At 31.2% G+C, this 16,641-nt stretch overlaps 1 protein-coding gene across 1 annotated transcript in view; it reads right to left on the reverse strand.

Moving 5' to 3' along the window:
* EDIL3 (EGF like repeats and discoidin domains 3) overlaps positions 1-16,641 on the reverse strand; it is a 371,930-nt gene that overhangs the window by 217,081 nt on the left and 138,208 nt on the right. Inside the window, exon 3 of the mRNA XM_006913200.1 lies at positions 16,069-16,098. Within this exon, the coding sequence (XP_006913262.1) occupies positions 16,069-16,098 (30 nt within the window). The remainder of the gene's footprint in view (positions 1-16,068; positions 16,099-16,641) is intronic.

Raw genomic sequence — 16,641 nt, forward strand, 5'->3', positions numbered from 1 at the left:
GATTTCACAAATATTCCAGTTCTCCTCATAGACACATGATAGGACTGCACTTCTCCATTTCTTTTTTTTTTTCAAGTTAGTAGTGACCAAGATAATTTCTTTGGCCAATAACATGAGAAGTAATGTGCATCATTTCTGAGAGATGTTATTTCTGACAGTTTCTTTAAGAACTAATGAGTGATTTGCCATGATTGTTTCGCACTGCTTTGGTGACTATAGGAGTAACTGTTAAAATATAGCCTATGTTAGCCTGGGTCCCTGAGTGTCTACAATGAGCAGCGATCCCCTAACACACCTATATGTGTGTTAAGCTCTGAGATTTGCATGTGGCTTATTCCTGTGGCATAACCAAGTTCATCCTAACCAATTGAGCAAGAAAAGGGTAATGGCAGTCTGAAGCATTCACTGTGTAGCATTCTGTAAACTAGAAAGAGCTAAAGTTGTGCATGAACAGATTTTTTTCATACTACAGGATGTGAGCTGGGAGTACCTAAGAGATGGACTTAAGACTATTGCAGAGTAAGAAGCAAATGATTGTAGTAGAAAATAATGTTGAAGAAGAAGTAAAATTAAAGATGACTTGGATATTTTATCCCTAATAGAGAAATTGGCAATGCCACTGTGAGTGAGAATACATGAGGTACAAGGGAAAAGAGTTAAGAATATTGATTTTTGCACATAGTCCATTTGATATGTCTAATTAATGTCTGAAAATGAAAATCTGAAATTCAGAAGAGTGGCCACAACTATAGAAAAAGGGGAAAGAGAAATCAACCTAACATATACTCTAAACTGGTTATTCCCCTAAATCTTTTACATATAATCTCTCAATAATAATTACAATTTCACCATTTCACTGAAAGAACTGAGTCCCTAAGAGGTTTAGTTATACAGATTTGGGAGTACTATCCATAAAGGAACTGGTAGAAGCTTAGGGAAGATTATAGAAAAGAGGGGCAAGGAGATAGTAAAGACTATACTCAAGAGAAAGGCAAAGGAAGCAGGACTAAACACAAACAGACGTTTTCAAAGTTAAGTGAGTAAAGTGTCACTGAGGTCAAGGGAAGAATGTCAGGAAGTAGTGCATGCTGCTGAGAAAACTAACCAGATTCATCATTTTCAAACTACTGAGTTTTGCCTAGTGGTTAGCTTGTGAGAGGCAAACAGTACTCAGCTTTTAATATATTAATATTCTGCAGAACATTAAGCTGAGCAAATGTCAAAGATAGGTGTTCTATGGACATTACACCTCATTCATGATTGACTAAATTAGAATCTAGGGACTTAAGTAAATACTACCATCAGGACTAGTTTTTTATTTCTTCAGATAAAAAAAAAAAAAAATCTCTTGAAAAGATGACCCAACAGATGTTAAATGAATTCCTTAACAGGCCTACAACATATAGGTAAATTAATCCACAAATTGCTCTCAAAAGGAATTTGAATCTCAGTGCTGATTTTGGTATGCCAATACCACATGTTCCTGGTAGGTCGTAATGCTTGATTAGGTGCATGGGAGTCTCTGAAACGAATATATACTCAAAGTGACCTTCAGAAAAATCACAAATTAGAATGCACTCTAATAATTTAATTGATAGGTCACATAGGTGAGTGACTATTATAAAATCTACAATAAAATGAGAGTTTCACTCTCACAAGAGTCAGTTAAGAACTTTACATCATGGGATTATCAAATTTCTAGACTTATAACAAGACAATACTCTTTACTTATAAAGTGTATCAACATTTCTCTAAAGAAAACTTTTTATATAACTTAAGAGAAAATACTTGAATTTCTCATTAACTATCTCAGAAAAGAGGCAAATTTTTAAGTAAAGAAAGTGCACATTTGTAGATACATTTTTTAAAATTTAGATTGTTATAGGCTTTTGCCACTTCCTTAGATGATCAACAATTCTTGCAGATAATGGATTCTAACATTAGAACACACCTGTGATTTACCTAGTTGTTCCACAGAGATTTCTACTTTTGTTGCTTTGCACTTTTATTCATTTTTTCTAAAATAGCTAGTGAAAGCAAAACATCAAGTATAATTTTATCTTAGTGAAGAATGTTTACAGCATTTATTGGATATGTAGTGAATAAACCTAATCATTGATATTAAAAAAATTATTTAAAATACTTCATTAGAAAGTTATTAGTTGTCTAAACAAAAACTACACATTTATATAGCTCTGTTAGTCAAATTCATTTTCATATACTTAGAGAGTAATGTCCACTCAATATATGTCTCTTGAAACTAACATTCAGAACAGAATCGATTTTAAAATTTAAATATTTGAACACTGTTCATCTTAATTATTTCCTCTATCTTCATCAAAATGTAAGTAGGATGAAACTTTTTTTCAATCAAGTTAACAAATTTTTATAACCAGTTTCCATGTTTTCAATGTTCAGCCCATTCTTTAAATTCTGGCCTTTCCTTCAATTCTATTTAAATATTTGCATGCATCTCTATTAAACACCTATTTTTAGTCATTATGCGATTATTTTCATTTCTAGGTCTACATGTAACCTGTTCTTCCCTTGTCTGCTTGAATTCCAATTAACTTGGAAATTCATCAGGCCCCTTATAACTACAGCATCAGTATCCTTCAGAGTTTTCTGCTCTTTTTTGAAATAATATAGTAGCAATCTCAGAATAGTTCTTCAAATTCTATTGCGACCCTTTATAAGCATAAGTTAATGAGCCCACAGTCAACTATCAAAAAATAATGGCATGACCTAAAAGAGAAATGCTAATTTTGTATAATTTTTAAATGCAATGTTTCTTATAAATAGCTTTGATAATTAAAATAGTAACTTTCTACACAGTCATGTATATATATTTGTACCTATCTGTGTCCCATTTTTTTTCCAATAAGGATTTTAGATAGCCCCAAAATATATGACGTAAGCTAAAAATATTCAAGTAACCAACAAAATAAGGATGGGCAGTAATATGATACAGAGCAAGAAAAACAATAAAGTCAGATGTGTCATTGCAAAAGATTACATCTTTTTCACAGAGGCAATATGAAATGTATAATAGGTATATAATATTTAAAATCTTATAAAGAAACTCTGTCCACTTGAAGAACCTGAAGAACTTGACTTTTTAATGATAGATGGTGAACAGTAGGCGTCTATCAATTCTCAAGTTATATCTATCGATCATGGGGTAGAGAAGTTGGCAGTGCTATAACACTTGATAACAGAAATACACGTATTTATCAAGTATCTAGTTCACTGGCAAATAAAGTGGAAAAAATTCCACTAAAATGTTTCTTGACACATTTTTCACAGTAACCTATTGATATTTTCTGCTCTATCTCTCAAGTTACTCAACATGATGATTTCCCAGGGGTCATTTCCACATCACAGTGAGACACTTGGCTCCTCTTATCTGAATCTAGAAAGAGCTTAGACATGTGTCTAACCACACTCTAATTTACTGTTTATCGCCATCCTTTTCAGAGGATATTTTCAGGTATAAAAAAATATATAGGCATATCAACATGATTTATATGTTAAAATTATCATGAAAGTAAAATTTAAAATAGTAATAGCTTAAAAGTTTTTATATTCATTAAAGTAAGGCTAAACTTTGACTCCCACGTTGCTAAACTGAATGTGGACAAAAGACTGTTTTCATTTACCGCAGTAAATATTTGTGTTCTATTCAAAACAGATCACTCATATTCAACAATTTTTTTTATCTCAATAAATGATAAAATTGAAATGCAAATAAGTGAATGTAATAGAAGGATGAGTCATAGTTAAGAGTGAGTCTCCAGTCCAGATGGCGAAACAATTCCAGCGCACATTCAGTGCATAATAAAGGAACCCAGATCCCTTGAAGGATAGAAACCATTGCCTCCCCAACCTCTATTCTATCCCTTCTTTTATACTAAACATGATTTATATGAAAGGCAGTCGTGAAGATCCTGTGATCTCACAGAGAACGCTCCTCTTCCCCAATCATGCTAATCTCAATTATCTGCCACAGAGAATATTCCTAAGAGATCCAAAAGTTGGTATTTGTGAAAAGAAATCAATGAAAGTTGCAGCAAATGAGAGATGTAGGACTTGAGAAAAGTGTAAAAAGACGGGTGGGTTTTGGAGTTATAAAAGGAGAGAAAAGCATCCTCTAGATAGACGAATGTGAATTTAAGCTTTGAAGTAAGAATAAACACAGTGTGTATGACTTGGAATAGAGGAGACTGTTCTGCCTCCTCCAAGGAGAAGAAGCATGGGTGTGGTGGGTCATAAAAACCAGGCACAAGTTTCAGGAAGTGAAATGAAAGAATGCCTTAAGGGTTTTTATCAGTTCCTTCACTTCCAGAATAAGAATAAAATTAGTGTTAGCTCTCAGCCTCCCACAACCCAAGTGTTAAGGAGTACAGAGGATGGATGACATAAACAAAGGTGACTGAAAACATTCACAGTCTGAAAACTCAAGTGACTTAAAAATACGCTAAGTTCCCTCTTCTATAACTCTGTAAATTCTCAGAAATCTTCAGAATTAGACAACTTGCTTGAGTGCTCTGCCTAAAGAAAATCAGACTAAGGATTGGCATACAATAGAAATTCAACATGGATCAGAATTGTCAGTGGTTTCTTCAGAATTATAAATAAAACTTATTGTATTATTTTGCTTGTAAGGTATAAAAATGTCACCCCACTAGATTATATGCCAGAAACTAATATAACCAATATAAGATTGTATACCAACTATACTTAAATGAAAAATAAATAAATAAAAAAAACTTATTGTACAACTTTGTGTTCAGATAGGTTAAAAGTGCAAAATGTTAAAATTCCAGAAAAAATCTCTATCCGTTCAGTTTCTATTTATTCTTATTTTAGCTTTGTTTATATTATAATGTAGTTTAGTACTTGCACGATTTCTCCCAACACATTTAACCACTAAGTTATGGGATGAAATTGTTTCAGGGGGCCTCAGTCTCAAACAAGTATCATAATGTCCTTTGAAGAGCATCTGAAGCCTCAGCCTCAAACATTGGCTGATATGTACAGTGGTTATTTATTTATTTATTTATTTATTTATTTATTTATTTTGAGAACCACTTTATTCATTCTTTATCAAGAGCCTCTAGTAAGCTTTCAAAACAATCAACAATGCTCCAACGTATTATTTCAATTGGAAAAGAAATACTGGATATTTTCTAATTTAGATTTATGTGGAGAGAAGCAGAAAATTAGTTGATTAGATATGGAATATGTGTTTAAATCTTGCTGAATTCTACCATTTGAAAATTTGCTTTGAGTAAATATCTTTTTAAAAAGCATTCCAAGAATACCATACCCAAGTATATTTTATTTTTAAAATGTGTTACTGAAAGACTTTTACATATCTACTTACTATTCATGCAACTTTGAAAATAATATTACTTGAAATTGTGAACCTAATAAGATATAATCGATAATAATGCAACAATGAAGGATGTTATTGTATAATTAAAAAATGTAGGCCTTTTCTTATTCCTCTTAGAGTCCAAACTCTGGAAGCCCAGCGGCCCTGCAGGCCCACCTGTCCCCTGTGTGCAGGGCACTGCACGCTGTGCTGCCTTCCTGCCCAGAGCCCACACACTCTTTTAGCACAACAGTGATCGTTGTCAGGTTTGAAGCTTCTTAAAATCACTGCTGTGGTTTCCATCTAGTAATTACTAACAATGGCTAAATTATTGACATTGTTAGGATACCACGTGAAAAGAATTACAAAGCCAAACATATTTTATTCTACTGCAACAAAAGCAGAAAAACAACTATCTATGTATGGCCTTTTTCTTTGCCAAGAGAGTTAAGTAATTTTAAAGCATTTTTAAGATTCTTATCAAATTATAGTGTTATCCTTTCACTTATTTATTTCTTAAATTGGGAAATATATCTATCATCATCCCTCTCTTTATATTATCTTATTAGAAAGATCCGTGTATGTTCCTGGGTTGACAATGCTTTAAAATCAGCATAAATTCAGTATGGCTTAATTTATTCATTAATTCAATCATACAACAAATATTTATTAAGCACCTACAATGTACCAAACACTTGTTCTAGCCCCTGGGGATTCGACAGTGAATAAAATAGACGTCACCTCCCCCTCCCAAAAAAAATACCAGCCCTCAAGGAGTTTATATTTAGCCCGGACAGACAATAAACATGCTATATATGTAGTGTGTAAACAGTGCTAACATTAAAAAAATAAAGCAGAGCAGGGGACCATGACAAGGTGGGGAAGGTGTGACCTTTTTAGAAGTAAAGAGAAGGTCTCTCTGAGAAGGCATTTTTGGATCGAGACATGAGGGATGTGATACAGAAGTCATGAAGATACGTGTGGGAGAAGGCCTCAGACAACAGATCTGAGTGCAAAGCCCAGCTTCAGACAGGAATGTGCCCATGGTTTGTGTTTGTGTTTGCTTTATAGAAAATGAAGGACAGAGTGGCAGTAGTAGAAAATGCAGCTGGGGAGATAATGAAGAAGGGTACAAGTTATATCCGGCTTCAATCCTAAATCTACTTGAGGGTTTTATGAAAGGTACTAGAGGGCTTGTGGGAAAACAGTGATGGGATCTCAGACCCTTGCAAGAGAATCACCCTGGCCTCTCAATAAGGGAATGCAGAGGAATCAACAGTACAGCAAGAAGACCAGTTAGGAGGCTATTGCATAATAACCCAAATGTGAGAAAATGGTGCATTGGACTAGGTTGGCGGCAGAGATGATGGTGAGAAGTGATGAGACTCTGTATATAGTATGAAGAAAAGGCTAAACAATCTGCTGCAGATAGAATGTAGTGAGTGTCATCAAAGTTGACCCTGAAGGTTTTAGTATGAGCCACTGAGATGAAGAAGACTGTAAGAGCAGCTGGACTGAGGTGGAGTATTTTTAAAAAATGCAAATGTTCAATATGGATGAATGCAGCAGAGTGATTTTCATTTCCTATTCTATTCTTTTAAAAGATGTCTATATGGTCCATAAGTTTAGTAATCAGATTGTCATTTAAAATAACAGGTAAAATTTTGCACATATTATTATGTATAGCTTTACAATATATGCATAGCAAAACACTTGAATAACTATAACTTTTACAATGGAAAGAAATATATGCAATTTAAAAGTATTTATAAGTGAATAAAAAGATACTTTGTTGCAGTAGAATAAGCACAAGTTTTTCCCAGAGAAATATGAATTTGGATCTTGCTTCTGTCACTTATTATGTAACCTTTGGGCATATTTCTTCATGCTTTAAAATTTAGTGTTCACTTTAAACAGTAATATATATACATATATATATATATATACACACATATATATATATACACACACATATATATATATACACACACAAATATATATATATTATTAACTGTACTGCATTATTGTGAAATTAAATAAAACACTATACAAGAACACTCAGTATTTTACCTAATAATCATAATCAAATCACAATAACAATAATATGACAAAACACACTGATGATGATGAAAGTAAAAACAATAACTTAGATTTCCTGTACTTATAGGATGGGCATCATGTGGTAAATATTTTACATGTATTTTTCATGTTAGATCCTTACAAAGAATCTCTAAGGTGCCACTATTATTATCCCATTTTACAAATGAGGAAACTAAAACCTGTAAAAGGAAAATACTTTGCAGGCTAATATAGCTTTTTATCTGAAGATAAAAGCACCTAAAAGCATAAGTTTAGGCCTGAAAGTCCATGGGGTTTTATCCTACCCGTAATGAACCAGAAAGTTTAAGGCCTTCCATGAACCAATGAACTCCAGGAACATTAAATTAATACTTCTCAGAGTTATATTTATATTAAACTTTGAGATGAAGCTCGGGAAAGGAAAAAAGAAAAGACCCAGACAACCAGAAATGGCCTTTTAAGATGAATCTAATCAATGTAGGGAAGACAAGAAATAAAAGAACCCTTGAAGCCTAAGTGAGCCCAGATAGGGGGACAACATGCATTGTCATTAAACGCTGGAAATTAGGCTCAATACATCTTTTTTTCTTACTGAAATAGACTTGTTGAAAATTAAAATATTTTGTGTTTATATAAATTTTACTCATTCTCTGTGATGGTGAAATATAAAATTTTAAAATATAAAAATTATATTTATAAATATTGGGTAGACTATGGTGTCCAGTTGCTTTGTCAAAGACTACTGTAAATGATGCTGTGAACATAATTTGTAGATATAATTAACATCTACAGTCAGTTGATGTTGAGTTTACAAAGACTGCCTGTAATGTGGTTGGGCCTCATTCAATTAGTTGAAGGTCTTAAGAACAAAAAAATCAGGTTTCCTTGAGAAGAAAAAACTTTACCTTAAGACTGTAACACAAATCCTGCTTGAGTTTCAGCCAGCTGGTCTGTCCTATAGATTTCAGACTTGCTAGCTCCCACAATTACGTGGGCAGATTACTTCATATAAATCTCTTAATATATTTGTATATACCTATATCATTTTGATTCTGCTTCTCTGACTGAGAAACTCTCCTTTTCCATTTATATACCTTTACTGCTATTTTTTAAATAATTTGATACTTTTTCAGTACTTTATCTTATCATAAATTTAGGTTTCATTTTGTACAAAATCTATTATTAATTGAAATAATACCATAAAATTTCTACAAACATTAAATCAAAATTTTATTTATACATTCGGATTTATTTTCAACATTGTGACAGGAGTAAGTTTCAAAAAGTTTAATTTTTAATGCTATTGTATAACATACTAACATGCAGAGATTGTCATTTATTTTTTCCCAAGCTTAAGAATTTGAATTCTCCATTTTAAACATAAAATTATTTTGATTTGGCAATAGGATAATAATTAGTTATTTTATGTCTAATAAGATAAGTCTGAGGTAACTTACCAATGATGTTATTTAATAGTCTTAGGAATCTTCTGGACAATGAAATTTAACATGACTGTCACTTTTTGAAATGTAGGAAAAAGGGATTATAGTCAGTAGCACCTAAGAAATAGAGCTGAGTAAATCTAGTAGTTTCTGTAGAAATAGATCTTTAAAACAGAAAGGAAAGTTCAATTCAATAAAGATAATGTATATACGCGTTTTGGCAAGCATGAAAAACATGTTACACATGAGAAAAAAAAGGACATAGTGAAGTTGAGATTTTCAAAATCATAATGAATAACAATGCAAATACAAAAATCGACTTTAGTACTACTGATACATATACCAAGTTAATTTCTTCACAGATTTCCAGAGTCTTATAGAAATTTTTATAAAATAATATGAAAGACATATCAAAGTGTAGGAGGAAAGCTAAGAAGAAACTTAAAAGTGACAAAGAGGTATATAATGGTTAATTCCTGTTGGCTTTACTGATCATCAACCTAGCATGCATTTTACCCTTTCTTTTCCTAAAAAGTATCCTTGTTTAGCCACACTAACTCTTGATTGTGAGAGAAAGCTAAAATCAACCTCAACTTACAGGGGAGGGTCTTTATTGGCTGGTTGTTTCAGGCTGGCAGAAGTGATCTAAGCCTGTCCAATTAGAGTGGATCTCAGTACTCTTGTTTTGAAGGCAGGGAAAAAAAAATGTCATTTCTTTGTCCTCTCTGGACATGAATAAAGATGCATACAGCCACAGCAGCTGTTGGCAGATATATCAGCACCACCAGGGAAACCAGTTTGAAGATGAAGATAAATTTTCCACCACAGAGCAGAAAGGTCGGTAAAAGAAAGACAAAACAAAACAGATTTTGAGTGACATCAGTGAGTTCCTCATTCCTAATTCCGTGAGCCAATAAAATCTCTTATTATTTAAGCAACATTAAATTGACTTTTCTGTTACAACTAAAATGATCATGTCACCATATATAATAATTATTTTTTGAATGTAACACATTGCTAGATATTAACATACAATACTGAAGAAAAGATAGCTTCAAGCTGTACTATGAAGGATTTTAGTTATTTTACATATTTCTTGACAATAAGATCTTAAGATTTTTAATTGTTTATTTCAGATCCAATTTTTTTACTTATGGGGAAAGATGATAGACAATATAACTATATCTATATTCATAGGTAAGTAAAGATATAAAGATATTATTTTCCCTCTTTTATTAGTTTAATTCTTAAACTTGTCTAAAGAGAAAGATATGTAGTATTATAATCTCCCAAATTCCCTACTGATAACACTATTCTGTGAAGTGTATCTTAGTAAAAATATGAAAACTACTATGTATATATATATTACAGAGATTTAAATAACTATTTTTCTCACTGTTTAAAATCACTATCACACACCTATTAATAAGGAAGTTTGTTTTCCTCTCTCAAAAAAAAAGTAAGCACTATTTGGTCTTTTCATTAGTATCTTTTCACTAAACTGACCAAAGCTAAATCTTCAGAGGCAAAGATTTCTTTCTCTATTCCACTAAGAATATACAAATAATGCCTCCTTTCTGTTTTTTAGAGAATGAGCGATAAACTTTTTTGGTTTTACGTGTTAGGTTTTAATATTTAAGCCTGCTTAGCATATATTTATGAACAAGAATATACTTGATAAAATAATTAGTAAATTTGCTCCAGGCACTAGATGGAAAATATGCATTTCCATATAAAACTGGAGAAATTTATAGCAAATGTAAGGCGAACAAAAACAAGGATGTGAAACTCTATTTCAAACCCTAAGGAAATAAAATGCTAAGATCAGAATGCAAAAGCAACTCTTGTTTATTAGAGAATAATATGGTAAGATATCATTCCTTTTCAAAATGCATGAGCTGTAGAATAATTGAGCATAATCAGCCATCCAGAATTAAACTCCACAAGAAAACAGGAAAGAGATCTAAAAGAAACTATAGCATAGTTGAGAAAATCACAAAATTCACTGTAAAAAGAAGTAACATTTTTGTAGGACTACAACTAAATATTTCAAAAGTTAGAGAAGGATATCTAATCACTGTGTCCTGTGTTTAGCTGTACAGGTATATATTTGTTTTAAACTATATATATGTGCATATATATATATATAAAACTATATATATTATATATATATATAAAAACCTATAACTTCAAATCTTTATTACTGCTAGCCAGTATTCCATTGTATATGTGTAGATCATTACTATTCTTAGGTGTACTTCTTCAGTGGTCAAACTGCATATTTAAAAAATTAAATATACTAAAAGATTTAGAAGAAACTGATAAGAATATTAAAGCTCTGGTGTGCTGAATCACCATGTTCTTCATCTCTGATGGGCATCACAGAGGTCACAATAAGTCTATTATAAACTATTATATCCAAGTGGTAACTGCTATCATCATTACCAGTTGGGATTAGATGTTGATAGGCCACAAATACTGTTTTACGTTTAGGTAAATTATGAAATTATAACTTTATAAACGTATGAAGAACACTATGGCTTTTGTAGTTTAGTATTTTAATATAGCTGATTGCCAAAAAGATTTTATCTTCTACTTTAATACCGAGTTAATTCGGTATTAATAGCTACTTTTATATAAACCAAACTGAGTCCCTTTCTTTAATATTGAAAAAAAAAAAACAATTAAAGCAATAAAAAATCTTCCCTTAGGCAAGAAAGAAAAAAAATTGAAGTTTATTTTAAAATAGTATGAACAAAAAATAGTAAGTTGTGGTGTCAACTAATTTTAGCCACTGATTTCTTGTATAGATACAAGATCTCCATTGTGTCATTTCCTGACTGATTTTTGATCCCATTTAATAACATTTTCCATTTCCGGCTTTGTTTTAACTCTCATAATTATTTCATCGATTTGACAAAATATGGTATTTCTAGAAAGGCAAAATAACAGCTAATAAGACAAATAAATTAAGAGGAATGAGGAAATTTACATGAGAAAAAGTCTGGTTTGATATACCTGATAGTTAATAAATTAAATTCTATATAGATTAGTTCATTTATAGCAGTCAACTTTCTAGTGTAAATGTCTTATTTTTTAAATAACAGACAAAAGTATTGGTGTAATAGGTTTATGAAGCCTCTCGTTATTATAAAATTTATATAAATGATAAAAGAAAATTGGATCTGTGCAACATGGGAGAAACAGACACTGCTTTAACTATTAAAGAGTGTTATTTTATGAAATTTATCTTTAATGTGATTACCTTTCAAAAGTTGTAAATTGATTTGATTTCAAAGTTGTAAACTGATCTGCATTTCACACCTATAGACACACATTCTCTCTCTCTCTCTCTCTCTCTCTCAAAATTGGCAAATCTTTGTTTTTGAAGGCATATTTACTAAATCAAAGTCTGAGGAACACAGTAGCACAGTTCTGAGCAACAGCAACATAATTGAATTACATTTATTACCTCTAAAGGTGACTCATTTGGGAGGTACAGTATCTGTTATGGCAGCTTTACAAATACGAATCTCATTAGTTTGTAATTAGATCTTGGGATGTAACCTAGTTTGAAGGAATTTCTTATATAGTTCATGGCTGTATTTTTATACTCAATGAAATAAGATGTTTAAATACCAGAACATAAGATTCAACTAAAATAAATAGAATAAATAGAAGAAGCTTCTGGTAGTTACAGAAACAGGTGTTAGGTAAAATTTGTTCAGTAACTCAGGTGCAACAAAATATGTTCCTTTAGGCTATTGTACCCCATCAGAACATTCTGGAATGAAAATGATTAGCAAGTGGATGCTCCATATTCGATGAGGGGATATATCTCTACAAGAAGAAATGTAGATGTAATATAATATGCACTCCCTCTACAAATAAATCCAGAAAAAGCACTTATTAAGAACTTGCTTTTTGCTGGCAATTTAGAGGTTCAAATGAGAAGAATTATACTTTTTGAAAAAAATACAGAATGAAGTGTGAAACTATTCTAAACAGAATCATATGGGAACTAATTGGAGGGATCACTTATTATTTTAATAATGGCAGTCATAATACTTCTAAATTTAAGGCAAATCAAATACATTCTATTGTAAAGAGAAAAAGCTATATCATTTTATAGCATTCTAACATAAGAAAAACAACTATCCAATACCTCATCGATTTTCTGAGTTAGATTGTCTGTCTTCTTGATTTTTTCACATTGTTATTAGAAATGAAAACCTATTGATTATATTCTTTAAAAATAGTTCTGAACAATGAGAATTTGTCATGATTATTGAATTATAATAACCCAATACTGTGTATTCATAGGGTAAAAGTAACTTGAATTTGTTATATAATATCCATAAATTAAAAACATTTAATAAATATGTAGTATCATTCCAGAGCAGTAACAGCTAGGGACCTACACCTTTAGATGAATCTTATATAATTTTTAAATAATAATTTATAATTCGTAATCTATACATTAACAACTAGTAATCAGGAGCCCATGACTATTTGGCAGTAAAAAAAATACCTCATTGATTTTATTATTTCTTCTACTATTGAACTTTGGGGTACCACAGACTTCCTATTACAAATATTAAAACTGTTTAATTTAAATAAATTAAAGTATGTATTTAAAGGAGCTACTGTCTAATTATGCTGTGAATTGAAGGAAGAATATGAATCTGATGAAGATATCACGTGGGGACATGTAAAAGTTTAATTCAGGTATAATTTTTGCAGCAAACAAAAGATTGCATTTCACTGATAATTTAAATAAAATGGAGAAATAAGAAAGAAAAACAAATAAAAGAGGACTGCGAAATGAGTCTAAAGCTGGAAAAGATCATTTTAGATAAATTCTGCTGATGGAAGGAGATGATAGTAAAAACAGAATATCAATCATATATTAAATAAATATATTATGGGTAACAGCTTTAAGTAAAAGATATATTTTGATAAATATTAATGGAAAAGACACAAAGAGAATAATAAACATTCAATTAAGTAAAATAATATTTGAAAAGCTGGGGGCAAGAGGTACCAAAATGGACTTAAAAATCATAATCCACTTTCCACAGCTATTCATATACCTTATAAAACCAAGTCTTTACAAATTCCATAATACTTTGTCAAGCAAAAGTTTCAATACAACTATATAATAATACTCTTTTTATTGTCTACTTTGATAAAATTAAAAGGAAAACATTTGGCTTCCACTGGCAGTTTTTACATAAAAGAATTGTCTGCTTTAGTAAATGACGAATTTTCTCAATGTTAATATAATCTGTATGTGGAATTATTTAGTTAAAATATTTCTTAATAATACATTTGTTCTATTCTAAAAGTCTATGCTAAAATCACAACAAAACATTTGATCATATCTGAATGCAAATATGTTTTTAAAATATTATTTAAACTCTATGATATTCAGATCACTCTAGAGTAAAATAAACATTTGAAGAACAAAAGGTTCAGTTTATATTTACCAAAAGACATTCTTAGTAAGCAGAGAAGTTATTACAATAACTTTAGAACAAGAAAATTACACTAAAAAATAGTTATACTCTACTTAAATATCATTTAAATTAGGTTAAAATTAATCTTCATCATGCAAAAATCATTATTTTGCAACGACACCAAAATCGCTTGGCAGGGAACACAGTAAGTTGCCAGGTAAGAATGTATGAGAAATGAGACTGGGTTAGAAAAGCATGGGTGTTCTCAAGGTTTGATACTCACACAAAGAGAAAATTCAATTAAAGCCGAGAAATACAGAGTCTTTGTGTAACCTTGTAAACACTAAAGCCGCAAGTCAGGGCTAAAAACAGTCAGAAAGTAGGTAGAGGAGACGCCACAACAGATGAGTTTGCTATTCAGCCATATGATTAGGTTGCTCCTAAAAACAGGCAACACAATATTGCCTAGAATAGGAGAAAATGATAGGGAGTTCTTATTGTCCAAATCAGGTTATAAATTATCTAATGACATTATAAAAATGAAACATTGAGAGTTTACCTAATTCTGTGATTCCATTAACAAGGCAGTTATAATTATAATGAGTAGAGTGCAATATAGTATCCCTGGAATTTTTCAAGGTATTTGCAAGATGTCTACTTTGTTTTCTTTCATTGAATTTTAGATCTTTTGAAATTACTCTTAAAGGTAAAAATCTCTATAAAATCAAGACCCATTTTACCCTTTAGTTTCAGTAACCATTCCTTGCTCTTGTCTCTCAGGCCTAACTCCTTTCCTCAAATATTTGCCTAAGAAGAAATCTCGTACTGAGGTCTGGTTTCTTCTCTTTAGACCAGGCTTTAACCCCTATATTTCAGGGCTTGACCCTTTTTTCCTGATGTTGCTGGTCAGCTAGCCTGGGCCTTTTATTAACTGCTAATCAGATCAGCTGTATTGCTTACTTTATAAACGTGTCTGACATTTAGGCTCCTGGCACTTCCCTTTGACTCATCCCACGGCCCTAGAGTCATGTTGAAAATACCATGCCTTCTCTACCACTTTCATTCTTCATAATAGTTCAGACCTGAGTCTGTGCTTAATAAATGATGAGTTGGATGAGGAACAGAGTCATAATGCCAGGTGTCATATCATTAAGTTATGAGTGTAAAAATTATATTTTTAAATAAAGAGATGTTCAAACTTTGACTAATGAATAACGTGGGAACAACATAATTTTTAACATTAAACAAAAAGTATCATATTCAATGCTGGTTATATATTTGATAATGCAGTATATCTTGGAAGGTCATAGTTCTGAGAGTATATTTTATCACTTTCCTCTTTTTTATTCTCTCCATGTTATTATTTTTCTGAATGATATCATTTTAGTTTTTCCTTCTCATTTTATTGTTTTTAGCATTTCACTCAGTTTTAATTTTCCAATTTTCCTTATTCTTCAATGTTGATGTGATATTTTGTGTTATGTTTTCCTCTGTGATAGCTAATTTTCAATTATATTCTCTTTTTATTTAAAACTCCATCATTTAGTCTGAGACAGTATGATGGGTCAAATAAATTTTTTAAAAAGTAAATAATTAAAATTGTGTCAGTTTTCTGGTTGAAACCTTAAAATATACACTTTGAAGGGTTGTGTCTCCATTATTAATGGCATTAAATTAAATAGGAATAAGCTTTACAACATAGGAACTTTACCTGCTGAAGTTGGCTCTTCTTCATCTGATGCTGTAGTGGGCATAGGGGATTGGGAGGGGGGGGAGAGGAGGAGAAAGAGAGAGATACTGATTCAGATTGAACAGAAATATATTTCACATTTCCAAACAATGATTACAAACTCTTGACTTGTAATTTTGTGTATATATTAGAAATATGCCATTAGATAATTAGATAATGACTGATTAATGGGTATTCACATTCAAATAACATTTATATATTCATACTTTAAAAATATGTATGTATTAGAAAAGACCATTCAGTTGTCTAAATTTGATTTTTCTTTTGCAAACAAGTCTGGCTTTATTTAGTTTGAGTGTAAGTTATTATAATTTTTATAAATAATATTGTTTAAAATATAAATGATATATAACATATAAATACCCCACTATCACCAGTTTATGGGAATTTTCTATTAGCAAAGAGGAATTAAAAGTCTTTATTGATAGTCAAAATATTCTTCCAAGAGGTAGACATTATAAATAAGATAGGGGTTTATCAAACCTTAGAGTGACTCAGAATCACTTTGGATGTTGGTGAATCATGAAAATTTTA

Source organism: Pteropus alecto, unplaced genomic scaffold (assembly GCF_000325575.1).
Source record: "Pteropus alecto unplaced genomic scaffold, ASM32557v1 scaffold20, whole genome shotgun sequence".
NCBI classification, from domain to species: Eukaryota; Metazoa; Chordata; class Mammalia; order Chiroptera; family Pteropodidae; genus Pteropus; species Pteropus alecto.